At 53.5% G+C, this 24,651-nt stretch overlaps 8 protein-coding genes across 8 annotated transcripts; 4 read left to right on the top strand and 4 right to left on the bottom strand.

Annotated features, from left to right (window-relative positions):
• Nucleotides 1-1,730: 1,730 nt before the first annotated feature.
• On the bottom strand, nucleotides 1,731-5,340 carry GLOTRDRAFT_70998 (patatin-domain-containing protein; the record flags this gene model as incomplete). The annotated part of the gene is made up of 20 exons (XM_007864278.1): nucleotides 1,731-2,539; nucleotides 2,595-2,678; nucleotides 2,730-2,754; nucleotides 2,806-2,891; nucleotides 2,945-3,015; nucleotides 3,069-3,170; nucleotides 3,225-3,265; nucleotides 3,321-3,494; nucleotides 3,550-3,647; nucleotides 3,698-3,850; nucleotides 3,922-4,010; nucleotides 4,095-4,244; nucleotides 4,308-4,338; nucleotides 4,392-4,404; nucleotides 4,463-4,569; nucleotides 4,626-4,727; nucleotides 4,791-4,846; nucleotides 4,901-4,988; nucleotides 5,039-5,111; nucleotides 5,168-5,340. 20 exons carry the CDS (start codon nucleotides 5,335-5,337, stop codon nucleotides 1,841-1,843), a joined length of 2,412 nt encoding a protein of 803 aa, XP_007862469.1. The 3' UTR covers nucleotides 1,731-1,840.
• A 1,757-nt stretch (nucleotides 5,341-7,097) lies between these two features.
• Nucleotides 7,098-7,635, top strand: GLOTRDRAFT_33811 (uncharacterized protein; the record flags this gene model as incomplete). Its single annotated transcript, XM_007863529.1, has 5 exons — nucleotides 7,098-7,145; nucleotides 7,197-7,262; nucleotides 7,318-7,391; nucleotides 7,447-7,495; nucleotides 7,552-7,635. The coding sequence occupies 5 exons, from the start codon at nucleotides 7,098-7,100 to the stop codon at nucleotides 7,633-7,635; spliced, it is 321 nt and encodes a 106-aa protein (XP_007861720.1).
• A 308-nt stretch (nucleotides 7,636-7,943) lies between these two features.
• GLOTRDRAFT_136355 (clathrin adaptor, mu subunit) lies at nucleotides 7,944-9,847 on the top strand. The gene is made up of 10 exons (XM_007864277.1): nucleotides 7,944-8,001; nucleotides 8,060-8,271; nucleotides 8,330-8,442; nucleotides 8,497-8,747; nucleotides 8,813-8,874; nucleotides 8,926-8,998; nucleotides 9,053-9,225; nucleotides 9,279-9,424; nucleotides 9,479-9,549; nucleotides 9,608-9,847. The coding sequence occupies exons 1-10, from the start codon at nucleotides 7,964-7,966 to the stop codon at nucleotides 9,771-9,773; spliced, it is 1,305 nt and encodes a 434-aa protein (XP_007862468.1). The 5' UTR covers nucleotides 7,944-7,963; the 3' UTR covers nucleotides 9,774-9,847.
• Nucleotides 9,848-10,024: 177 nt separating this feature from the next.
• On the top strand, nucleotides 10,025-11,043 carry GLOTRDRAFT_125805 (uncharacterized protein; the record flags this gene model as incomplete). The annotated part of the gene is made up of 5 exons (XM_007864276.1): nucleotides 10,025-10,240; nucleotides 10,297-10,428; nucleotides 10,490-10,507; nucleotides 10,563-10,730; nucleotides 10,789-11,043. 5 exons carry the CDS (start codon nucleotides 10,025-10,027, stop codon nucleotides 11,041-11,043), a joined length of 789 nt encoding a protein of 262 aa, XP_007862467.1.
• Nucleotides 11,044-11,307: 264 nt separating this feature from the next.
• On the bottom strand, nucleotides 11,308-15,993 carry GLOTRDRAFT_125804 (uncharacterized protein; the record flags this gene model as incomplete). The annotated part of the gene is made up of 14 exons (XM_007864275.1): nucleotides 11,308-11,459; nucleotides 11,517-12,269; nucleotides 12,319-12,429; nucleotides 12,483-12,590; nucleotides 12,651-12,803; nucleotides 12,857-12,946; nucleotides 13,001-13,117; nucleotides 13,167-13,277; nucleotides 13,329-13,439; nucleotides 13,493-13,621; nucleotides 13,674-13,778; nucleotides 13,832-13,942; nucleotides 13,996-15,652; nucleotides 15,703-15,993. The coding sequence occupies 14 exons, from the start codon at nucleotides 15,991-15,993 to the stop codon at nucleotides 11,308-11,310; spliced, it is 3,999 nt and encodes a 1,332-aa protein (XP_007862466.1).
• Nucleotides 15,994-16,633: 640 nt separating this feature from the next.
• GLOTRDRAFT_136354 (uncharacterized protein) lies at nucleotides 16,634-18,203 on the top strand (the record flags this gene model as incomplete). Its single annotated transcript, XM_007864274.1, has 5 exons — nucleotides 16,634-16,936; nucleotides 16,987-17,090; nucleotides 17,145-17,411; nucleotides 17,467-18,091; nucleotides 18,144-18,203. The coding sequence occupies 5 exons, from the start codon at nucleotides 16,634-16,636 to the stop codon at nucleotides 18,201-18,203; spliced, it is 1,359 nt and encodes a 452-aa protein (XP_007862465.1).
• Nucleotides 18,204-18,285: 82 nt separating this feature from the next.
• GLOTRDRAFT_33343 (Pkinase-domain-containing protein) lies at nucleotides 18,286-19,673 on the bottom strand (the record flags this gene model as incomplete). Its single annotated transcript, XM_007863501.1, has 4 exons — nucleotides 18,286-18,385; nucleotides 18,441-18,770; nucleotides 18,817-19,165; nucleotides 19,220-19,673. The coding sequence occupies 4 exons, from the start codon at nucleotides 19,671-19,673 to the stop codon at nucleotides 18,286-18,288; spliced, it is 1,233 nt and encodes a 410-aa protein (XP_007861692.1).
• A 2,607-nt stretch (nucleotides 19,674-22,280) lies between these two features.
• Nucleotides 22,281-24,535, bottom strand: GLOTRDRAFT_136352 (WD40 repeat-like protein). Its single transcript, XM_007864273.1, has 9 exons — nucleotides 24,326-24,535; nucleotides 24,202-24,267; nucleotides 24,019-24,147; nucleotides 23,776-23,968; nucleotides 23,563-23,718; nucleotides 23,307-23,499; nucleotides 22,855-23,250; nucleotides 22,619-22,806; nucleotides 22,281-22,569 (listed from the first exon to the last, which is right to left on the bottom strand). The coding sequence occupies exons 1-9, from the start codon at nucleotides 24,523-24,525 to the stop codon at nucleotides 22,363-22,365; spliced, it is 1,728 nt and encodes a 575-aa protein (XP_007862464.1). The 5' UTR covers nucleotides 24,526-24,535; the 3' UTR covers nucleotides 22,281-22,362.
• Nucleotides 24,536-24,651: the final 116 nt, after the last annotated feature.

Below are 24,651 nucleotides of genomic sequence, written 5' to 3'. Positions count from 1 at the left end.
AAGCTTCGTGTACGCGTTCGCGCGGTTGTTGTACCCGCGCGGGTCGTTCGGGTCGCGCTTGATCGCCTCCGTATATGCTTTGACCGCGCCGGGGAAGTCGCCGTTCTTGAAGCACTGGTTGCCCTCCTCCCGCGCGACGGACGCCTTCTCCGGGTCGATGTAGGCGAGGCGCTCGGCCTCGGCTTTGGCCTTCTCGGCCTCCTTGAGCTTGTTAAGGATGTCGGGGGTGCGGTGCTCGGTGAGAGATTTTTGGTAGAAACGGATGGCTTCTTGAAAGTCGTTCTTCCTGAAGTAGGCGGTACCGATGCGGCCGAGAGCTTTCGCTACGAGTTTGTAGTCGGCTCGGATCTGCGGTGAAGACATGAACATCGCAGCAAACAGAAACCCAACATTGCATTTACCTCACGGCCCTGGTCGACAGCCTTTTGACATGCGTCGATACACTTGTCGTAGTCGCCCTTCTCAAGGTACGCCGCTATGGAGAAACAAGTGAGCTCTAGGGCAGTAAGGTCTTGGAGATGCATGCTTACCTCCAACGTTACTGAGGTACGTGATATCCTTCGGCCAGATCTCCCATGCCTTCTCAAAGTGCTGGATGGCCGTGTCAAAGTCCTTCTTCTTGTACGCATCCGCACCGAGCTTCTTCTCCGCCTCCGCGTCAGCCTTGGCCTTCTTTTCCTCCTCGTCCTCCATCTCCACATCCTCCACTTTCGGCGCCTCGGGCTTCGGCTCGGGCTTGGACGCGGGCGGGGGAGACGTCGGCGGCGGCGACGACGAGATCGAGTCCGCCTGGCCCTCCGCCTGCGCCTTGGCAAAGTCCGGCGCGTCCTCCCCGCTGAAGCCCTGCAAGTCGACGCCCATGAGCACGCCGAGTACGTCGATCATGCGGGGGTCCGCGGCAAATGCGGTGTCGGCCATCTTCGGGTTGGCCTGTAACATGTTCAGCTTCTGAACGAAGGCGGGGTCGGCGAGGTGCTTGGCGGTGCGAGGGTTGGTAGCGAGTTTGCCCAGGAGGTTGGGGTCCGAGAACATCTTTCCGAGGCCCATCACATCGGCACCCTCACCGCGCTCGAGAGCAGCTAGTGGGTAGTGTCAGCTTTCTCGTAGTGCATATTTACGATGGAAATGCGCGCGTACCTTTGGCATCCTTCACCTCCTGTAAACCCTTCCGCAGCGCTGGGCTGTCCTCGAGCTTCAAGCCGGTCTCGTAGGCAAGAATAGCCTCCTCGTATTGTCTCAAGCCGTGGAGAGCGGCACCTTTGCGCGCGTACCCCTTTGACCACGCGGGATTGATTTTGATGCACTACGCGCGTCGTTTGGTCAACCTCTTCAAGCACTTCCACTACAGACGACACTCACAGCTTCAGCATCCTCCAAAGCATGCGTCCAGTCCCTCTTGCCTGCCTTGGCAGCACTCCGGTTGGAGTAAAGGACAAAGTTCTGTGGCTCGAGGTTGATGGCCTGCGTAAAGAGGTCGATGGCCTTGTCGTAGTCCTTTGCCTGGAACGCCTTGTTTCCGAGGTCTTTTAGTGCGGCAGCGTCAGTCATGAATGTCGTTCAGGGTGGATATATGCGTGAATATATGCGTCGTGCAGAGTCTGCAATGCCAGTGCTGTAGGCTGTCATTCGCCGCTGTTTTATTGCTTGTTCGCTGCAAGGCCGGAAGTTTCTGGAATCTTCACACTACCCCGGCCTAATCCAGCTGCTGCATTGATCTCATCTTATCTTATCGCGGCCACAGAACAATCCAAGAATCCAAGATACAATATGTGCAATTAGGGTAACGTACAAATGCAAGTCCTTGAATGCAAGATAAATAACCTTGCCTGGGACTGCGGCACTACACCTGGTCCTCAGAGCTGGAACTCGCCGCCTGCACTTCCCTCGGCAGGACAACAGGCGACTGCGTGTGCCCGTTGTGCTCAACGATAAAGGTCTCCGACGACGAGCTATCGCTCCCCCACTCCTCCTCACCCTCGTTCGCCTCCTCCACCTGTTCCTTCTTCCTCATACTCGAAAACGGCGACATCATCTGGAATGATGGCTTCCGAAACCGCGTCAAGAGCGCCGACGTGGGCGACGGCGGGTTCGCGGGGCGCGGTCCTTCAGGCTCCGGCGACTTCTTTTCCGACATGGCAGGCCCGCTAGGTGCGTGGTCGAAAAGCTCGGATACCCAACGACGCCTGACACTGGGCGAAATCAGCAGGTCCTGTTTAGCGCTGATGGTAGATGTCCTGGGGGACGTATGGTGCCGCGGACGCTTGAAGAACCTTTCGGAGCGCTGCGCGAACGCGGCCTCCGCATCAGTGTCCATCGCCAGCGGCATCTCGGTCTTGGGCGGGGACGAAGGGTCGGTAACGTCGATGTGCGGGACGCGCGTGCCGGTAACAGGGTCGGGCACCGTGCTATCCTGTGGCTGCTCTTGCTCCTGCCTGATAACGCCCACATCCTTCCCGCGCATCTGCATCGCCTTACGGATGGCCTGCCGGCCTTCGTAAATCTGCTTCTCTAGGCGGAACCGGTTCTCTACCATATGCAGCTATATTGGCCCCTCGTCAGATTCGGAAACCATCGATTTCTTCGACAAGGCGCACCTTGGGCCAGGTCGCTATCTGCCCAGCCTGCATCATCCGCGCGAGTTCCGGAGGGTCAGGATCGCTTAGTATATGAAACCAATCCTATGAAGGAGTTTACTTCGGTATTCAATGGACGCCAGGTGCACTTCATACCTTAACCCGCGTCCTAGGCCAGATCCTTACAACGAAGTCAGAACCACCATTGTATGGATACGTGTATAATACTCACGTCACAACACCCTCAAATCTCTGCAAGAATACGCTTGACCAATCCTGACCCAATAACTGAGGCAGAAGCTCCAAATCACGAATGACCTATGCACCACTGAGCCCTATGATCTCCATGTAAGATTCCAGATCCTACCCACCTTGAAATTCTTCGTCAACTCCAGCTTCAGCCACTGCTCCCCCGCAGACAGCAAAAAGTTGCCTCTCCATCCTGAAGATCAAGGCATGAGGACCTAACTCTCTAGCTACGGGCACAGCACCGACCTTTGCCTTTCCTATGGGCCACAGGTTTGCCTGGGGATCCTCGAGGAGCGAAAAAGAATAAATGGACGTGCGGGTTGACTTGCGAGACCACAGGGTGCGTCACTGCATTCCGAGATCAATCGGCGTTTCAAGGCTGGTTACGCCCGGTAAACTCACCGTTGAAGTAAAGATTCAAAGACTGCAAGGGTATATCCACCCTGAAGATGGCTCGTTAGATCAAACGAAGCAAACAACGCGCTCAACGGTACATACCTTAACGACCCATCTTTGAACTTGCTTCCCCAATTCCAAGGGACGATCCGACCATCCCTGGTCTTCTGCATCAGTACCACAGGGTTCAAGATGCCAGGCACGGCAGCGGACGCAAGCAGAGCAGTCCATATTATGGTATCAGGGGCTGTCATGTAGTTCAGTAGCTTCGTAGGGCTGTTGTCAGGTATCAGAATAAGATCATAATCCCGGAATCAACTCGAAGACTCACGAATGTCGATCCGCGGGGATAACGGAGATGTTGAGTATGCGACCAGTTCGCATATACGCTTCTCGGAACGTGAGGGAGCCACGAGTGAAGAATGTGGCCTGCAGACATATGTGATTATCGCCAGGAGATTGTGCGTGAAGGGGCGCACCTTCTTCGCCCATGAAACAGCATCGAACCTGGCCCCGGTCTTCCAAAAACGTTTGAACCAGACACTGAACGGTTCCTCGCATGCTGTGATCCTATTGGCAAGCTCGGGAACAAGCAGTCGCTTCAGCTCATCATCTGTCCGAGTGCAGACCAACTGTCACCATAATATGCATGATGAGCAGTCTGGTAACCTTTAGCACGAAAGACACTGCGGAGTGCACATACGGCAGCTATAAGGCCACCTGCGGAGGTGCCGGTGATGACTCGCGGCAGTAAACCAGCATCAAGGAAAGCCTTCACTACGCCCAGATGATCTGTCAATCCACAATCAACAATCAGCCCGGTGCTATCATAGCACTTGTTGCGGACTTGGTAGGCAGCACCAATTTGAGACTTACAGTACCCGAAGGATGCACCGCCAGATAAACATAGGGCAGAGGCGCCCAGATTGGTATTGACAGTCTTGAAGAATCGCCGTTTCTCTTCCTTGGAAAGATGCGAGGTATCGAGAACGTATCGCAGAGCCTTCTCTTGTTCATTGATGTAATCTGCAATATCGAATCCATAAGTGAGGCGGGATCTTGACGCGACCCCGCAATCTTTCCACTAACCCTCAATTAGGTTCTTAGTACCGTAGAACGTCTGGCGCCCACTGTCAGCATCGATATATCATTGATTGGTGTGATCAAATCTACTTCGCTGTATAGTCTACAGGGCATCACGGAGATGAACTCGCAATACTAAGAATAGACCAAGAGCGACTTACCTAGGGGATTCTATTCCTGCAAAGTTGTTACGGATACATGTCTCAAGCACACCGAGGATGCCCCTAGCATCATCTTTCTCTCGAAGAGTCTTCAATGACCGGCGGACCTGTTGAATATGGAGTTTATAGCCAGTTTGAATTTACCCGCCGGATAACTGCCCACCTTCCTGACCAGTCGCCAGTCGTAGAAAGGATCTTCGTCTGTAGTCTTCCACTGATTGAACCTCATATATTCGTCCAATTCCAGGGCAACTTGCTTCCATTCCTGCAAGCGAGCCAAGCTTGATTCAGAACAGCTATTCAAACTGCGAAACAAAGGTTGACTGACCTCATACGTCTTCGCGGCGCGCAACTGTTTCCTTAGTTGTCCCCTGCGCCCTCTCCCTAACTCACCACGATTGAGAAAGAAAGGCTGGCGGAACAGCGTCCCCCACTTACATGCAGAAAGCCACTCCTGCGTGTTGACGAGCTGTCGTATCAGGACGTAGAATCCGAACTCGGCGAGGATGAAGGCGAAGATTATGATCTGAACACTTATTAGAGCGAGCGTGAATGTCACTGGCAAGAAAGACGCACCAATAGAGGCCATCGGACAATGATGAATAGGAGGTCCTGCCGTCTGTCAGGTGCTCCGCTTTCTTTCCTCCGCCTGAGGGCTTACCGTCTCAGCTGCCAGTATATGGAATCGGTCAGAACAGCACTGACCTCTTGTGTACCTTTACGTTCACGGGTGCAAAGTCGGACAGAGCAGACACTTTCCGCACCCGCTCTCCGTGGGGCGTAGGGGCCCCTCCAGGGTGACTGGTTGGCGTGGGAGGGTCGTTCGCATCTGTGACAATATCATCTGAATTCAGGGCCTCCGCAAACGTTTGCATATGCCTGCGATCGCATGGTTGAAGTGGGTAAAGTCAGGCACACGAGAAAGTACATTGGATCACTGACTACACACGATTCGTTTACATAGTCTGTGTAGAGCTCTCTCCTCGCCACATCCTCCATCGAATTAGAATTTTCGGCCTGTTGCGATGTCGGCATTATGAAATATACATTATCAAGCGAGCGCTGAAAGAGATTCGCAGGAGTGGTACTTATGTCGAAATCAGTCGAAATGGCAAATGTCAGTACAGAGTTCAAACGTGGCCCTGGACCGTCGGCGCCTATGGATGACGTCGAAATTGGGATATTTGTCAGCTGGTGGCTATGCTCTCCTGCCACAGCACGTTACTCCACTTCAAGTTCGAGAGCGTGGATCCTCGTTACTCAACCGGACTGACAGCCACAAATTCAGATAGACGTTCAAGCTAATTGATCAATGTTGCACCTTTTTTAGTGGAGCGAGGGGCTCTCCACGAATGAATTCTCGTTTTACAGGTTGTCATTCGAATACATACTCGCAGTTATATTCGGTTCTCCGTATCGCCAGTCCCCCCCGGCCCCCTTCAATGGGGCACAGCTCCGGCGTAGCGGGTTTGCGTGAGTACATTGACGTATCATCGCCATTAGTTCTGACATCGCTAAAATGTCGGTACCTGTGGATGACAGTGTCCCACTGGCACAACGCAACAGTCTCGTCGGTGGAGGCTTCATCGCCATAACATGATGGAGCCCACTTCGTTTATCGCGGATATCTCCTCAGAACAATGGGCCGAAGCCACGGACTGTGACGACAAAGGGACGGATCTGCGCCGCAGAAGTTAGGACCTGGAACTTTTGACTGCTAGGCCCGAATGGGCTGTAGCTAACAAAGATGGCACCGTCATTCCCAACAGAAACCCTTCGAGATGCGTTGCTCGGCAGATGAGTACAAGACTCGTACAGCCTTGGGCAACAAGGCACCTCCGAACTTCAAATGTAGCAAGTCCCATCGGAACTGGATGACTTTCCGTAAGGAAAAATCCTAGATTTCGCCGTCCTAAACGCCATCACAGTGCCTTGTCACGGTCATTCGCACGGCCGATAGACAGGACAGAGGTGTTTCTCCTATCCGTAACGCCACAAGCCCTCAGTCACGCTATTGATGGCGGCTTACTATGTAAGGAAGGAAAGTGGCTAAACACGGAAGGTACTGATGGCAAGTATATGATGGCATGATACGCGAACGTTTACCGAGGCTAAGCGAGCCTTTAGAGGCGAGCGCGAGTCTGAAGAGGGGGGTCGGACCCCCTTGACAAAATAAAGTTTGCAGACAGCGTCAACTCGACGACCACCATCAAAATTGGCGAGCGTGACAAGCCGGCATCTCGGCTGATGCATTTAGAGTCGAATCTAGGATAGAAAACGACTCTAAATGCTTACGGAAAGTCATCCACTGCTGATAATCAAAGCACGCACACAAGATGGAACCCGAGTTCTGCGGCGCAGCTGCGCATTCCTGCGCACTGGGCCTTATCCAAATGGTATCCAGCCATGACAACGCCTATTATTATTGGCGCTGCCTTGTTATCCTCCCCCCCAACGGGCACATGTGACGGGATTAGGCGTCATGGCCTATTTTTAACGCATGATGCTATGGTCGGGTTCCCCCTGAATTGGGGGCATGCTCAAGTATATAAACGGTCGCAAATACCAGGTCGTCCTCCAGATTCTCTCACCTCGCTCTTATCACAATCTCACACCACTTCACTGACTACACAACATGGGCTGGTTCTCTAACGACTCTGACGAGGCTCAATCCTACGACCAGGTACGTTTATCAACCTTCTATGTCTCTGCTAGCCTAATCACATCCCCGTAGGTGGTCAACGCCCCCCACAAGGCTGAGCTCTCCCATGAGCTGATCGCCGCTGCCGCTTCCTACGAGGTAACTCCTGAAGTCTCCCTCTTCGCCCTTGCAGGTCACTAATCTGTTCGATCAGGCTGCTAAGGCATACGAGAAGCACTGCGAGCAGAATGGCAAGCCTCAGTCGCACGAGGAGGCTAAGGAACTTCTGTGAGTATACTGTGATACATGGTATTCGTCAACCCCTCTGACGCCACATCCTTAGTGCTGGTATCACCGGTGGCTTCGTCGACCGCATTGTTGAGACCAAGGGTGTAAGTGTCCTCCGTCTCCTGCCTCTTACAGTTATTGAGGCGGCCCGTTTTTTCAGCTTGACTTTGTTGACCGCGAGAAGGCGAAGCACCAGGCTAGGCAGCGTGCTGAGGGTGCCCTGTCCAATGCCGGGGAGTACTGAGCTGTTGGCTGTGGCGTAGCAGAAGCATACATAGTTTGCGGAATGTACTTTTAACGGACAATTTGAACTGTGCTTGGACTGGCTTGTGGGATGAATTGCGGTGGCATACCGTTTGAATCAGTCGTATCGATAAACTGGCTTCGCAAGCGTAGCGTGTACCCTGGATATGCAATCAAGTGCAATCCGAATCTATCAGCAGACTATTATTGGCACATTCGTGATCGTGACGCTGAGTCGTATGTAGATCTAAGATCTCGACTTAAAAATAGCGGATGCCGGAACTTCGGTGCCGAGGCGTTGAAGCACGTCCGACGCATTCGCAGCTGCAATGGCCATCGACGGCCTCATCATCCTCGACAACGTCGGGTAAGCGTTCAGATCGTCGAGGTCGACGTGGGAGACACTCAAACACACACACTCTTAGCCGTCCTATTGTCCAGACGTCGTTCCATTCGACGTCGCCGGCGTACCCTCTCATCCACATCGATACCTACAACAATGCTCTCGCGAAAGTCTCTCGACCAGACGACGTAGACCCTGTTCTGTACGTCTCCGGTATCAATGATGATAAGCCTAGTGCTTGCTGCCACGTCGGATGTGGGGGACTGAGGATTCTGGCTCCAATCAGCGGCGATGGTACGTGTTCCGATGCAGCGGGACCCTGGACATCTCTAATTCGTGTCATCTACGACAGTGGACCCATTGTTCGCGTTCGCGTACCTCAGGACCTTCATAGACATCCTCAGAGAGTACCTCGGCCATGTCTCGGCCTCGACCCTCAGAGACAACTTCGACGTTGTCTATCAAGTGAGAATCTTCTCTCATACTGCTGCAACGTGTTCACCTGCTTGCCCCTCGCAGCTCTTGGAAGAAACCCTTGACTCAGGCGGACATCCTCTCACAACTTCACCAAATGCTTTGCGTGAGATCGTCATCCCGCCGTCGCTGCTCAACAAGCTGCTCTCGGTCGCAGGAGCAAACATATCGTCCCTATCTGCCGCTTCTTCCAATCCTTTTGCTTCGCCGATACCATGGCGCAAAGCAAATGTCCGGCATAACAATAACGAGATTTATTTTGACGTCGTCGAGGAGCTGAGAGCTGTTGTGAATAGGTAAATCCGGTTTGCTCTGAAGGCGAATATCATTCGATGCAGACGCTGTAGTTGATATGACTTAGGTCGGGCGTCTCGTTGTCCAATGAAGTGCTGGGAAAGATCGACACCAACTCCAGGCTATCAGGTACTTTACAGATGAATACAGGTAGTGTAATGACTGATGCATCGTGGTCAGGCACTCCAGACCTGCTCTTGACGTTCTCTAATCCCAAGGTCCTTACCGACTGCTCATTCCATCCATGTGTCCGGTAAGATAGTCTGCTGTTGTCAACGATTTCTGCCTCACGCTCTCCCGCCACTAGGCTGCCTCGTTGGAGCAGAGACAAAGCATTGTCTTTCGTTCCTCCAGACGGTCCCTTCATCTTGATGGAATATCGATTCTCCCCTTCCTCGTCCAACTCTAGTTCCTTGGGCGTCAACCAGGTGCCGGTGCCCGTCATGCTAAAACCCAGTGTGGTCATTAATGAGAACGGAGGTAAGTATGCCGAAAGGATGCGGTATATATCAAAAGATAATCCGGTTGCGTAGGAACAATCGACTTGACTGCTATCTCACGTCTATCAACGAGGGCGATCGAAGACTTTACAGTAGAGCTTTACCTAGGGCAAGGCGCAGGCGCACCCAACTTCATGGTATCTGGAGGCGGTTCCTGGGCCTTTGATCCTCGGACTCTCGTCAGTACATTCACATATTTCTTTGCTAATTCAACTTGACGGTCGCTGCCGTAGGTCTTGCGCTGGGAGATGGCCAACCTGCCACCATCTTCTAGTCATAGCCTCAGAGGTTCGTGGACATCAAGGTATGTTCTCCAACCTTCGATACTTCCAGCGGTTCTCATGCTGTACATGGATGCACAGCATACCAAATCCTCGAGCTGCACGTGCATTCAGAGTAAGATTCGCTATACAGCAGCACACCTTCTCTGCGCTGAAGATCGACCAATTGCGGCTCACGGGCGAGGCCTATAAGCCGTACAAGGGCGTGCGGGGAAGGTCTCTGGTGGACTTGGAGTGGAGATGGTAGGGACTTACGAGCCTCTTACTGTCGATAGGTGTATTAGATACGATGTACTGCTCTTCGCTTCGAGCTGTGATTTGGCCTGCAGGCTACAACGAGCCTCGAGAACGCGATCACGCATTTGCCGAGCCGTGGGAGAGCGGTATCCGGTCCCGTATTAATAGCAGCCCAATGCAGTCACAACCGCCACAACTTCAGCCAGGCTGAATAACAGCTCTGGTATCCCTTCGACGCACCATTAGCTGACCTCTATCAATATGTCCTCGGGAAACGTATCGCCGGCAGGCAGCCCCGGTCCCAGTGTGCGTGAAAGCATTGCGGCAGCAGCTGCTCGCCGGACGCAACAAAAAGCTGCCTTGCACGCCGAAGAACAGCATCGGCGGGAGCACGACAAGAGACAAGAGTTCAGACGGCTGATAGAGCCTGGTATATTCACGCGCAATCCAGATGAAGTGTCCATGGTCGCTCTGCGTGTACTTAATCCTCGCCGCGCTGTAATGGACATACGTTCATACTTGTGGCTTTGCAGACCCTGTCCACCATAGCAGACAACCTGCTGCGAGAACCGAACAACTCTAAGTTCCAGAGATTCAAGCCGACCAACAGCACCATCAAGGAGCGCCTGATAGACCCCAAGGGCGCGTTAGAGTATGCAATAGCTGTCAGTGATCTTCGTACTGCTCGTGCTTGTGTCACTAATCGTATGTACTCGTTCCGCCCAGCTCGGATTTCGTACAGAGGTAGGCACTCACCTGCTATCAGTTCGGAACTGTCTGACTTCGGATACCCGTCTAGGTTGAGGAGTTTCAGCCTTACTACGTCTTCAATCCGCGCCACATGGACGATCTCCGCATAGGAGCCGCCATTATCCACGAAGTACTGGACCGCAAAGCGGAGCAGCAAGAACGGATGAAGCGATGGAAAGAGCAAGAGAAGGTAGCCGCTGCGAGTGTAGCGCAGAACGTCCGTGCCCAATCTCTTCTGACTCTGTTTCCTCTCACAAGCAAGACCCATCTTTCAGGTCAAACTCGCCTTCATGGACGACCGTAAGAGTAAGCTCCTTAACGACAAACGGGAAAAGGAGCTCAGAGAGGCGCGAGCTACTGCAGCTGCAAGCAGGCAATCTATGTCTCCTCCCGCTTCTCCTTCTACATCTGCTGTACGAATGACAGGCCCAGGGAGAACCTTATCAGGTGCTATTGTCCATGGCGACGACCTCGACATACCACCTCCCTACCCTCGACGTGGCTCAGATGATGGCTCTGAAATGGATTAGGAAGACTAGGATTTTGTGCTGAAGGGCTCGCGCCATGTAATTCTGACCTCGCGCTCACCATCTAAGAAGGAAGGAACCTTTGCATCGTCTATTTCACCGTTTGAACACAGCATTACAGTTCTCAATGTGTACTATTCTTGTAGGATTAAAGGGACAGACAGAAGTGGTACACCCGACCGGTTCTTGATGCGCGCGAATAAATACAGCATATCCTCCAACTCTAAGAGAACATATGGACAGTAATCAAGAAAGACCTTGGCTAGATCATGCGAACGGATACTTGGATCTGTCCAGTTTTGATATACGTCTCCTGCCATCAGGGATGGGCACGGCCTTCGGAGCCGGGGGCATAGGGAATTGAGACAGCGTGTTCAGGGTGATCCTTACGGGCGTACCGTCAGGGTCGCTGCGCTCAGCTACAAAGGAACATCGTTAAGTGAAGGAACTGTTGAACGAGATACGTCGGCACGTACAAGAGGAGGATGACGACGAGTTGTCAAAGGCTTTCATGCGCTCGGACACTAGGCTATTCCGTGGCCGGCTGGGTCTCCTGGCATCATTCAAAGAGTTCGATCTGTCCAGTGTAGCGACAGGGCTTTCAGGAGACATGCCCGTCATGATCATAGACTTCGTCCGGGCAACACGCGCGGACGGCGACGTTTCCCAACTCTCTGCATTTGATGATTGCGAAGATGAGGACGACGTCCTCCTGTGTTCCGCCATGGTATCGACAACAACGGAAATAGGCCTGACCTTCTGGGCGGGGTGCAATGGTAGACCATTCCGCGGCACACCACGTAATGGAGATGGTTTCGGAGAGGGAGCGGGCTTCGATACAAACTGCGGGGGGAGGGGAGGTACAGGAGGAATATCAAGCTTCACAGTACCAGACCGCGAGCGAGTGATGCGCGGGGCTGGGGCAGAAGCATGGGCGGGTTCGATGACGGTATCAGATGCAAACGAGACCCTGCGCCGAGCGGGCTCAGTGGGACTGACATTTCCCCGTGGAGGGGATTCAGACCTTGGCCCTGTTGCGCCCGAAGCGAGCACTTCCTCGTGCAGTTGCAGATGCGTCTTCCATGGCTGCTTTCTTATAACATAGCCAGATGAGAACACTTCCTCGTGTAACTCGGCATGAGTCCGCCGACTCCTCGCCATCCTGACTGCCGACATCGAGGCACATGAGGCCGCCGGATAGATGTCTAGATGAGGATAGATAGCCTCATCTACGTAGTGTCAATTTCAGCTCTTAAGTGGAGGAAGACGGTGACTCACATGTCCTAATGGTCGGATATTTGCCAACCAACCTAACAGAGATCACACCGGGCAGGGCACCGTCACAAACGACGCCAGGGTAGATCTCAAAGGAGGGGTAAACCGCGGGATCTGACAGAATGCAGTAAGTAAGATTACGGTAAACAAACCTGGTTGGGCCATACATAAGCTGATGAACGGATACCGAGGACTAAGTCGACTTGGGCCAAGTGCCTCTGCGGCAAGCACGAAACACGCTGGATAGATATCGAAGTGAGGGTAAGCGGCTGGATCTAATACGGATCAAAGCGTATGAGTATAGAGCTCGGTCCACACGCCGCAGCAATACGCACAGAGGTTGAAGGAGGGATACAGAGCTGAGAGCCGCATATCGATCCCGCGCAAGAAATTTCCCTTTGAAGCCTGAGAACCAGAACCCGCCCTAGCAGTGCACACGGGACCACTCGCTGATGGGTAGATATTGAAATGGGGGTACAATGCCGAGTCTGAGAAACGCTTTAGTCCCATAAGTGCAGGATGTAGTACATACGCGACTTACAGAGATCGAAGGCCGGGTACCTCGCCTTAAGCTCAACGGATCGAGTCTTGTAGTATCCCTCATCGCGCGAGGGGTCATGAATAGCAGGATCTGCAGGAAGCAGATACTCAATATTGGGCACGTCCGATTGAGGAAGAGACATACAAATATCGAAGTCCGGGTATTGCTCTGTACGCTCCTGCTTGGCCGAAAGTGGTTGACCCTTGTAGGTACGGTGGGCAGGGTAAATGCTGATCAAACTCCAAGGATAAACCGCTCGGTCTGCGCAATGCGTGAGAGTCGACTAATAGTTTTTAGAGTGTATACGTACAGATCTCGAGGGCCGGGTATGCAGATGGAAGGGAGACTATTATTGGCTCTTCTACTTCGGCACTGTGGACATGACCCGGGTAGATTTCCATGTGGGGGTATGAGGCAGGATCTGAAATGCAACAATGAGCAAGAGATATAATAAGACAAGAACTGGACTTACAAATTTTCATGACAGGATACTTGAATAGAGTCACCGAGATTAGCTGCCTGTCACCTGCTTTCCGAGGGCGGATACTAGGGTAGATCTGGAGGTGCGGATACACCCCCGCAGCTAGTATTACGATGTAAGCTTGCCACAGCGGGACGTGATTGGACAGAACTCACAAATACTGGGGACCACGTCCTTGGGAGCGCGAGATATGATCCGGCGACTCAAACTCACCGCCAATGAAGCAGCTCCTGTACCACAGACGTGCTCAGGGTAGATTTCAAAGTGCGGATAGACAGCGGGATCTACGTGATTGGTATGCCTACGCGTCCACTGGGAGCGACAAGATGGACTCACAGATGCTGAAGGTGGGATACTTCGGCGTCAGCTGCTCGGTTCTGACACCCTCCAGGACGTTGATATAACCGGGGTAGATCTCCAGGCAAGGATAGACTGCAGGATCTACGACCAGCGAGTCAGATCTGAATACATGTAGATATGCGATGGAGACATACACAACGAGAACGTGGGATAGCGCGCGGGTATTGCGACCGATACCTTTTCCCTGGCATCGTAGGCCGGCACGATCGGGGGATAAATGTCGAGATGCGGGTACACAGCGGGATCTGCGACTTCTCAGTCACGATAGCGGCATAACTCAGTAAAGAGAAAAGCTTACAGAGGTCAAACCTGGGGTACTTCGCGCTCAACCGTACCGAATTGTCACCGGCAAGGTCACGATCCTCCTTTTGAATACGGTATGGCCAAACCATACTCCAAGGCTCAGACTGCCTGGCCCTATAATACGGGAATCCGAAGGGACTCTGTGGCGCTGCACCGACGTCAGGCGGGGACACCTCAAGCGTCTGCTCATTATCCGGCTCCCGTTGTCGAGTATATGGCCAGACAAACCTCCAGGGAGCGCGTGTCCACACGTTATAATACGGGAAGGAGAACCTCTCCGCGGGCATCTCCAGATCGAACGCTCGCTCGCCGGCATCAGGCGTCCGGATGTAGTACGGCGTCGCGGGGCTGGGGGGGTAGGACTCGAAAGGACCCCAGCTGGTCGCCGTCGACGGCGTATTCGGCCTGCTCCAGCCGTCATTGCGCAAGCCGATGTCGACGGACTGGGCGTAGCCTTCGCTCACCACGGGCGACGGCGGGTATGACGACGAAGGGCCCCAGCTCGTAGCGGTCGAAGGAGTGGGAGGAGGGCTGGATAGCATCCTGCGTCCCAGATCGGGCGAAGGAAGGCGCGAAACGTTGGAGATGGGCGAGTAGAGGTAGTCGTAGGCGTAGTCATCCGGACCCCAGCTTGTAGCAGTTGATGGGGTAGGCGGGACGCTCTCCAACATCCGCTGACCGAGATCGGGAGAAGGTAGGCGATCCACATTTGAGACAGGAGAGTAAAGATCATCATAGTCCTCTGGCCCGTACGAGGTGCAAACCGAAGGAGTAAGGCAGACTGAACCTTCCGCCCTACGGTCCATATGCACAGATAGCACACGTCCAGACGAGACTGACTCGACGTCATATTCAAACTCTTCCGGTCCCGCAGACGAGATAGACCAGGTGAAGTCGTCAAGGTTGAGTTCATACTCGCCTTCCACGACGGGTGAATCTAGCGAAACGATATTCGGCATGTTAACGGGATCCAGGCTGAATTGACCGGTCGCAGCCAAAGGAGTAGGAGCAACAGACGAACTGGCCCTCCAGTTCCGAACGCGAGACTCTAGGTCATTCTTCGCAGACTTGGGTTCTTCCTCCTGCACAATGGGTGAGAGGGAGTTAATGGCCCGGTGGTCAGAATGTTCTGGCTTGGGCGGAGATATTTCGGCTTGTGAAGGAGCCCGAGACACCGAACGCGCTGAGAGGGTGTCAAAGCGGTCCAGAAGAGACAGTTTCCTTGGGACATGACGCATGGTTCTCGTTCGCTGCGTTACAGACTCAGTATCCACCTGGTCGTCCACCATGTTGTCCTCAGCAAAAGTCGTCCTACTGTCGTGCCGAGCATGCACAACAGACGGGGCGCGGGAGCCGGGCATCGACATGGGAACATCATACGCATCCCTTTGGGAAGATGCAATCCACGCGTCGTACCATCGGGCCTTGCGCAGATCGATGTCGAATTCTATCCTGCCGCTGATAGGCAGCTGCGCAGTCGAGCTGACCGGTGATCGAGCCTCAAATAAGTGACCCCACAGGAGTTGCCAGGATTCGTCCGAAATGCGGGGAGTGAACGTGAACCCGCTCTCGGTCACATGAAGATACAAGCAAAGGCCGGTCGTGCTAGGGAAGTTGAACTCCTTCGCGATTGCTGAGAGTTGTCCATACATCTACAGCTTGATAAGTAATCTCCCGGGTTGTATAGCATATTCATGCTCACCGTTGGGAATAAAGGCATCAGGAGACCGGAAGACAACCGACTCGATGGGCCCGAGGACAGCGTGTGACCGAGGTGACCTGGCTCTTGCGGAAAGGTCGTGGGCGGGACAACCACTACTAACCACTTCGTTCGGGGAGTCACTCGCTCTCGCGCATGTGTATCCCCTCTTGCGTTTGCACCCAGCCCAGAGCTGAGGTACGCTATTTTCCTGAACCGCGACGCCGGCGTTTCTGTAGGGGCCGCGATGGGAATGGTAGCTGACTCTGCGTCTCCGCCGAGCGTCATAGACATAGAGGAGTGCTGGGCAGGACCCATTATATCTGAATCTGTGTCTGGCGGGCTAAGAGGGTGGACCGGTCGAGGAACGTCGAACGGAGAAGGCTTATGGAAAGGCGTGGACGTGAATCGAGACATATGTCTTCAATGCGGTGTAATGAGAGTTACGTTGAAGGATTGGGCGTGTGTAAGCCGTCTAGCAGCAATAATAGATACACTCGGAGGGTGAGCACCGCGTCAGAGTCTCGGATCCACTGGTCCCTGGCGCAAAGACTGACCGTCGAAGGGGGGGTGAGATGACCAGATATGTCGGGGGCGCGCTCTAATAGTCAGTAGTATGAGAAATCAGTAAGCCGACATTTGCTTGATTGATACGCAGCCCCGATCATACCTCCGCAATTGCTAGGACGACAAGGACGTTCGCGCACGACACCAAACGGCAGAGAGAGGAAAACGAAAGAGAGGCCTGCCTCCTGGGCTGGTCGGGGGATGGGCACCCGTGAAGCGATCGCTGGTGCAAGCACTGGTCGTGAGCGTATGGGTGCCAATTTACGCTCAAGCCTGGAGACCGTAACCGAGCGATCGACTTCCCACGCCCGTCGCCTCCCGTCACGTGGCCCGCCTGCTAATTGGACTGCTTTATCGACCACCAGCCATGGATGCTAGGCTCGCTCAGTACACGTCGCTCGGCCAGAAAGACAAGGCGCCGGCGTATCTGTCTCTGCTTCAGGAGGTGCTTACGCGCGACGACCAGTCTACTGTTGCGGCCGATGTCCACACGCTCGTCGACCATGTCGTGAACAGTGACGCCGTCGGCCCTGTCGTGGGCAGACAGGTCTTGTCTGAATTGGCGAAGGCTCTCGGAGGGGGCGTCATCAAGGCCTCTGCGACTCGGAAGCAAATTGTGGAAGACACGCTTGCGATAGTGCAACCAAGGCTGGTCAGTTACGAGGAGCAGGTACGATCGTCCATCTGTGCGCGGCATCCATAAGCTGACATTTCCGATAGGTAAACGTATTACGGTTCCAACTCGCGGACCTCTTGGAGGAGGAGGAAGAATGGAGCGACGCAGCACGGGTGCTTATGGGGATATCACTAGAGTCCAGTCAGAGGTATTTTGTGTGTTCCGCCTGCGCCACTGAACTTCATTGAGAGCAAGGTATCAGATCGGTGTCTGATGAGGAGAAGTTACGGGTGTATATCCGCATCGTTCGATTATTGCTCGAGGATGAAGACTCCGTACAAGCAGAAACGTACTATAACCGTGCTGCTCTCCTCGCGCACAGCGCAACCGACAAAGAGACCCAGCTAGCGTTCAAATTGTGCCAAGCAAGGATTATGGACTATAGCCGGAGGTTCCTGGAGGCTGCGCAACGATACCACGAGCTCAGCTGGGTAGCAGATATCGATGAAGAAGAGCGCAGGCATATGCTGTACGTCGCTTTCGAATCCTCCGAGTGTCGGATCCTCATCTCCCGCGTCCCCCAGATCCGCTGCAGTGACATGTGCCGTCCTCGCGCCAGCAGGCCCAAACCGATCCCGCGTCCTTGCCTCTCTGTGCCGCGACGAGCGCACCGCCGAGCTTCCCACCCACAACATCCTGTCGAAGATGTTCCTCGACCGCATCCTGCGCCCGGCCGAAGTTCACGAATTCGAGGGCACCCTCAAGACCCACCAGCTTGCCAAGATCAGCATATCCTCAAACGACCGCCTCGCGTCTACCGCAGATGCTGACGAAGACGATTCATCCTCGAGAGAGCCAAGCGCCAGCAAGCGCACAGGACCCTCTACCGTCCTCGACCGAGCCGTTCTGGAACACAACCTTCTCGCCAGCTCCAAGATCTACAACAACATCACTTTCCGCGGTCTCGGAGCTCTGTTAGACCTCACACCTGGTGCAGCGGAAACCATGGCCCGGAAGATGATCGAGCAGGGCCGCCTCAAGGGCTACATTGATCAGGTAGACAGATTGATATGGTTCGAAACCGGAAGTGAGGACGAAGAAGCTCAGAACAAGGCTGGAGGTCTAGGAGACGTGGAGCAGGAGACCGAGGATCCTGGGGCGCCTTTCACAAAGCGATGGGACATGCAGATCCGCCAGACTGCAGCAGAGGTTTGTACGCATGTTTCCATACTGAATTCACTCACTGAAAATCGGATTTCAGGTGGAATCAATTGTACAACACCTTTCGAACAAGAATCTATTAGCCACAGTATCAGCATGACAATGACGTATGGTTAGATGCGGGGGTGGAAGCGGGACTGTCAAATTAATTGTACATTGCAATGCATGATCGATAACAGTATTCACTGGAACACTTCGCCTTCGGTTCTCCTCCGCTTCTTCACCCTCTCCCGCTCCCGCTTGGCTTCCAGCTCGTGCCACTCACCCTCCAAGGTGGACAATCTATGATACCACTGAGTGAATAATGGCATGTGAGAGGTTGCGAAAATGAACGAACCCGACAGGTAGTGCAGGAGCCGGTTCTTCTTGCGTGAAATATGGTGCTTCAAGAGCTTGAGCGGCTGTTATACGTTTCGAGGGATCGTAATTGAGTAATTGCTCCGCAAGATCCAACGCAGCATGAGACAGCCATTTCTTGAATAGCACGCGGAAATGGTCCTCGATTACCTCCTTCGGCTTGACCAGCTCGTACCACGGCATATCCGCCACGCCGGGCCATCGCTCTGGGGTCGGCGTACCAAAGACCTTGTAGATGGAGTCCAGCTGGGAGATGTCGTCGTTACCCTGAAATACGGGCTTCTTCGTGTACAGCTCCAGCATGATACACCTGTCTTTCCATTAAGACAGTTCCATACGAACGGCCTGAGACTCACCCTGCGCTCCACATGTCGACCTCAGGGCCATAAACAGTAGTGCCAAGCAGGAGTTCGGGAGGCCGGTACCACAGAGTAATGACCCTGTTGGTGTAATCGCTACGGCGCCGCTTCTGGTAGAAACGAGCAAGTCCAAAGTCGGCCAGTTTCAACTCGCCTCGGTTGTTCAAGAGAATGTTCGAGCCTTTGATGTCCCTGTGGATAACGCCTTTATGATGCAAGTAAGCCAGTCCAGCCAGCATTTGTTGACAAAGGGATTTGAGATTTGCATCAGAAAAGGCAAACTGCTGTTGCGTTAATACACCCGTCAAGTCGTGATCCATGTACTCGAAGACCATGTATACAGAACCTACACGGATAATGAGCCGACATAGGTAACGTTGTGGACAGCGACAGTGCATACCATGAGACACCATCATTTCATACAGCTTCACGACATTCTGGTGACGAAGGGACTGAAGGAGCTTGATTTCACGCATAGCAGTGACCGGGAATCCGTCTCGCTCCTGTTCCATCCGGATCCTCTTTAAGGCGACATGTACCCCAGTTATCGTGTTGCGCGCCTTGTACACTTTGCCAAAAGTGCCCTCACCGACCTGGCTTACTATAGCGTATAGATCAGCACGCGATGAAGTCTCGGAAGTGCCATCAGAAGATGGAGCAACAGGGGTTGCTAATCGGCTTGGCAATGGCCCTCCCACTTTGTGACTCAGAGCCAATCTATTATGCTCTTGAAGAGATGACTGACGCAGAGTATCCTGAGATGATGGCGTGGACGGCGGCCCTGGATGGAAGTTGGGCCGCGGTTGGTCTTGAGCCTGCAGCACTTGCTCATGTCCTGCGTTATCGACAACCATAGCAACCTCATCTGTGGCACGAGTTGCCTCTAAGCTCTGCGGAGAAGGCTGTACAGAGTGCTCTGGGGTATGGCCCTGGATGGTAGTGACGGGGTCCGGGACAGTAGAAGACTTTTGCACCGTGGATCGTACTGGCAGCTCATTTTCATCCTCATCGTCGTCCGGGAAGAATCTCTTTAGCGAAGAGTTGGAGGCGTTAACTTGGCCGATAGGTTTGAATCCCGCTTTAACTCGGATACCGGAGGGAACGTTTGACTTCGACTGCACTTCTGTGAGGGTACCTGAAGAAGATTCTTGGCTCTTGGAATGGTCCTCCGGGAATGGTGAGGCTCGCGAAGACGAGCGTACAGGGGATGATCGTGACGCCTCTTCGCGACCCGTCCTCAAACCTTGCTTTACATGAGATACTTCAGATGTACGACTCTGTGATCTCTTATAAATGTCGTCCCGTGCTAGTGCATAAGGTTGCTTGCTTACATCGGAATGCTTGCCATTCGCAGCATTGCGCCCTTTCCGCGGAGATCCACGTTGTGGATTCTTCGAGAGGTTGATCGCGATATCTTCTATAGATGTCGCTGGGGGTAGCCGGTGGACGGCCTTGGGACGCCTCGGTGGACTACTACTCGGACTCCTCGTAATACTCGAAGCAGAGGAGACACTCCTTGGGCGCGCTCGGCCACGACTGTCGTAACTTCGGTGAGACGTCGCTGGAGAGCGAGAATATCGGCCGTAGTGTCGTTTGCTCGCAGGAGAACGGTCATACCCAGGGGATCGTCCCCGGGGTGTTGGACTGCGATCACGGCGCATCCTTCGCGGCGAGATGGACCGCGAACGCGACCTGGAGCGAGAACGGGATCTCGACCGTCCCCAAGAAGGCCGCCGGGATGCGTATGACCTTCCTGGTGACCTCGACATTGACCTAGGGGATCGTAACGGCCGGCGCTTTCCAGGTGAGCGGTTGGTCGACGCGGGCGGACCCATATCCCTCCTAGTCCAGCTATTCCACCAGGATAATCAGCAGAAAGTACCTCACAGTCAGAATTGCATACTTATTGAGCGAACCGTCATCATTCCGCCAGTCCCGTTCGCGTTCGCGCTCCCTGTCCTTATTTTTCTTTCCCTTTTTCTTCTTGCCAGATTGATTGCGATTTTGATTGCGCCCTTGCTCTGCAGGACCCCGCCGCTTCCAGGAGGCAGCAGGTTCCCATGAGCGATCATCATTGTTGCTGCGCGAACTCACGGGCTTGGAATCACCCCATTGACGTCGAGGTTCGTCTCGGGCTTCGGTCTTCGCATCGTTGTTGCTTTCCTTACGCCATCGACGGTCCTCTCCATCCCGTAAGTGGTCCCTAAGCTCATCCCTCCGCCACCTATCGTCCTTATCTGACCCATGCCGATCCTCCACGGACCGACGAGCAACCCGGTCGTCTGCCCATGAATCGTACGATGCTGCCTTCCTCTCATAGCGCCCATTGCTGCTCCAGGTACTTGATTCACGATAAGGTGAATAAGAAGGCTCATAACGGTCGCGTTCGCGGTCGTCCCATTCCCGATCTCTGGCTGAAAAATGAGCATCTCGCGTTGCCCAGCCATTGTCTGACCTAGGAACGCCATTATCGTGCGCGTCCCGAGGATCACGAGAACCACGTCGATACATGTCGTTTGACGATGTCTGGGGGCGATCATGAGCGAGCTGAGACGGTTCAGCGTGGCGCCAGTCGTCCATGTCACGACGTCGCGACGTTGACGCTTCAGTGCTCAAATCTCGTGATGAAGGTTCTCTGTACGAGTCAGTACGATGAGGGTATTGGTGTGCTCGAGAATACGACAAGTCACGAGCAGGTTCTTCGCGTCGTGAGCCTAACAAGGCCTCGTCGTCCTCAGCACCGGCAGGATGCTGCCGTCGACTTCTGCTGTGGGCAGAATGCATCGAGCTTGACAGTGAGACGGGCAGGTGCACGAATTAGAAAGTGGGATTCAGTGCGTAAGTTCAACAGAGGAGGAGGAAGGGTGGTGGTGGACGGAAGTCAAGCGCCGAGTTTGTGACCTGCGACCTGGAGACGGTCTTGTTGGGACAAGACCAACAACACCGATCCCTCAATCACAATACCCTTCAGAAACGAGGTGGCCCGAGCTTGTGGAAAAGAGTTAGAGAGGCCATGATGGTGTTTGGAATCCACGCAACGTCAACGCAAGTCGACCGCTGACAGACCGCTTGAGATCGTGAAAACTTACATAACCCCCGAGAACATTAAGTGCTTGAAGAATCTGAGGATGCTAGCTTTTTCTTCTGCAGCGGCAGATGAGAGAGAGCCTCCAGTTCGTGCTTGATCGAAACTGTGAAACAAAAGCAGCAAGGGCGGTAGCAGACATGCCCGACGCCCAGTCTGACGCTCCGATAGGCCACAATCGCGCCGCCATGACACGAATAAAACAATTTCTACAATTCTTAAACCGACCCTTTCCAAGATGAAGTACATCTGTAGATGTGGTCTGAGAATGCGCTTTGTCTTGTATGGAAACGTGATGGTCACTTGAGAGGAAAGTGGTGGAGTGGTGATTGGGCCGCTGCCGGGGGCCGAGGGGGTCGCGCTGCACCAAAGTAGAGGTAACACGAATGCAGGACTACATTATCGAAAATGTACTATGATTACAACGGTAAGTCAGCAATTAAGGACGAACATGGCGTTCATTGGAAGGTACAAGTCGGCTCTCCCGCTTCTTCAGCTCCCCCTCCTTCCTCTCGAAGGGCCAGGTTATAGTGAAGCAACAACTGACCCAGGTTCACCCGCAAATGGCTCCGACTCGAGTGTGAGGCATCCATGTTGTGTTGCACTATAGCTTCTGCATTCTGGAAACGGGACCACCGGCTCTCTCCGTGTACAGGGGCAAAGAGCTGGCGGAGACATCAGCACCGGACACTCGAAGGTCTGCGAGTGACTCACTTTGACCGTCGTGTCAATGCCGCTGACAGCGACAAGTGGCAACTGCGGGTGAGCTTCAACCACATTCACTACGCTGCCGTCGCCTTCGTATATGCCATGCAACTTTCCCATGGACTTCGTCCATACGAAGAAATTGCCGTCGTCGGAACCGGACACGACAAAGTCATCATCAGGGCCGAGGAAATTCACTGTGTGGAGTGGAATCGTCGGCTCACAGACGTTGGATGACCACTCACCGTCTTTTATGGTTTCGACGTTACAATGACCAGCAAACCGCCTTTGAGGATATATAATCGGAACGTCTCCGTGGACGTCTAGCTCTTCTTCATCGTCGTCGTCGTCGTCGTCGTCGTCGTCTCCCTCTTCGTCTTCTCCGTTCGACTCTGCTACGGCTTCTTCTTGGGCAGGCTGAGGACTGTCGATCTGCTGTAGAGGATCTTCCGGCATTTCCACGTCGGAATCTAGATCCCAATCATCCGAAGTATCCGTCGTTTCCCTACGTACTTCATTCAGACGAGTTCTTTTTGGGTTGGGAGAGAGAACACTGCGACCAGTCCGTTTGCCCACCCAGGCATCGTTAGTTCCTGGGTTGTCAAGAGTCGAAAATAGATACACAGCGTCTCCACCGTAAGCTACAAATTGCAGTAGTAAGTAATCAAAGAACACCTATCATGCGACGGAAACTCACTCATCAGGACTTCATGTCCATTGTTTTGTGCCATCCGGACGCCTGAGATGTACTCCCGCCGTCTCTTGCGCTGTTCCCGTGTGGGCTTTCTGGCAAATCGACGCACGCATCTTGCTAGATCTTCACCGTCATCCGGTACTCCTGCCTCTTCTTGCAACGATCTCCCGACTTGTCTTCGGTCGAAGAGGTAGCCCTGTCGAACAAGATTCAGTGTCGAGGCTACATTCCGCTTCAAATATGGCTCTGCCATACGTACGTACGGTGATTCGCCCGCAACCACAAATTGGTAGGGTGTGAGAGGAGAAACGCCAATAGAGTACAGGTCATGTGGCACTTTGATCAACGGCGGTGGACAGGAATCCGAGCCACAGACATGCGGGTGTCGTAAATCGTGTTGCCGCACAGTGCCGTCCTATCCATGTCCGGTCAGACCACGATATATCAGGTCTGTTGGGAATTGCAAGCGCACCTCTGATACCGTAAGAAATGTGTCTGGACTCTCTTCCGTCACTATCCTCTTCGTAGCACCTCGGTGGCAGCGGAGAACACAGATGCACGCTTCGTGCGTGTTATATTCTGTTTCGGGCCCTCTGGATGTTGCATGACCAGTTGCGTTCGTGATATCAAATACCCGTACTTGGCTATCTCCTGAAACAGTCGCGCTATGCAAACTTGTGAGAAGCAGTAGAATGAACGAATGATAGGAACCCACATTCGCGAGGAAAATGGGAGCATCTGGTTGTTGAATATATTGCCTCTGTGACCGGTTTTGATTACAGCGGTGCATATAAACGGGTAGTCTTGCGACGAGTCAGTAGGGTCCATTCGCCAGAACCGAACACTGGTTACCGCAATGATAAGTCGTCGTCAGAGGTGATACTTTGTTCGTACGCACGTCCTGTCATCACCACCGCTCAGCAAGACATCTCCACCTTGCACCCAACTCAACGCATTGACGCATCTACCAACGGAAGGTTGTTTATGGGGAATGCTGGGGAGAATGAAGTGTAAGCACGTACCCCGTATGCCCAGAGTCCTCATCCCCGAGCACCTGCACTCTATCCCAAGTCTCATATAAAGCATGTGATAGATTTACTCTTTTCCATCGTTCAGAGCGTGATGCATAAGGCAATTCTGCCTTGAGCTGGGGCAGAGGTATCGAGGCAGTTGGGCGAATGAACTGACTGCGTTGTGCAGAGGAGCCATCGTCATTTTCCATACGACTGGACATCAGACACGACAAGGTATGCAGTGGTCGAGAAGTCAGACTCACCGGACGAGTCTGTGAACCCTGGAAGAATAGAAACGAAGGTTATTCTAGTTGGATCGGGTACCAATCTGATAT

This window comes from Gloeophyllum trabeum (genome assembly GCF_000344685.1).
Source record: "Gloeophyllum trabeum ATCC 11539 unplaced genomic scaffold GLOTRscaffold_00002, whole genome shotgun sequence".
Taxonomy (NCBI): domain Eukaryota; kingdom Fungi; phylum Basidiomycota; class Agaricomycetes; order Gloeophyllales; family Gloeophyllaceae; genus Gloeophyllum; species Gloeophyllum trabeum.
This window is presented reverse-complemented; position numbering and strand designations above follow the sequence as displayed.

Excerpts from the sequence above, each read along its gene's own strand:
- GLOTRDRAFT_136355 (XM_007864277.1), top strand. The coding sequence starts at position 7,964 with ATGGCCATCGACGGCCTCATCATCCTCGACAACGTCGG. Across the intron at positions 8,002-8,059 it reads ATCATCCTCGACAACGTCGG|CCGTCCTATTGTCCAGACGT; the intron begins GTAAGCGTTCAG and ends ACACACTCTTAG. Across the intron at positions 9,226-9,278 it reads GGTCATTAATGAGAACGGAG|GAACAATCGACTTGACTGCT; the intron begins GTAAGTATGCCG and ends CCGGTTGCGTAG.
- GLOTRDRAFT_136352 (XM_007864273.1), bottom strand. The coding sequence starts at position 24,525 with ATGGAAAATGACGATGGCTCCTCTGCACAACGCAGTCAGTTCATTCGC. Across the intron at positions 23,500-23,562 it reads TTGCGGGCGAATCACCGTAC|GGCTACCTCTTCGACCGAAG; the intron begins GTACGTATGGCA and ends CTTGTTCGACAG. Across the intron at positions 22,807-22,854 it reads CGTCGAAACCATAAAAGACG|TGAATTTCCTCGGCCCTGAT; the intron begins GTGAGTGGTCAT and ends CACTCCACACAG.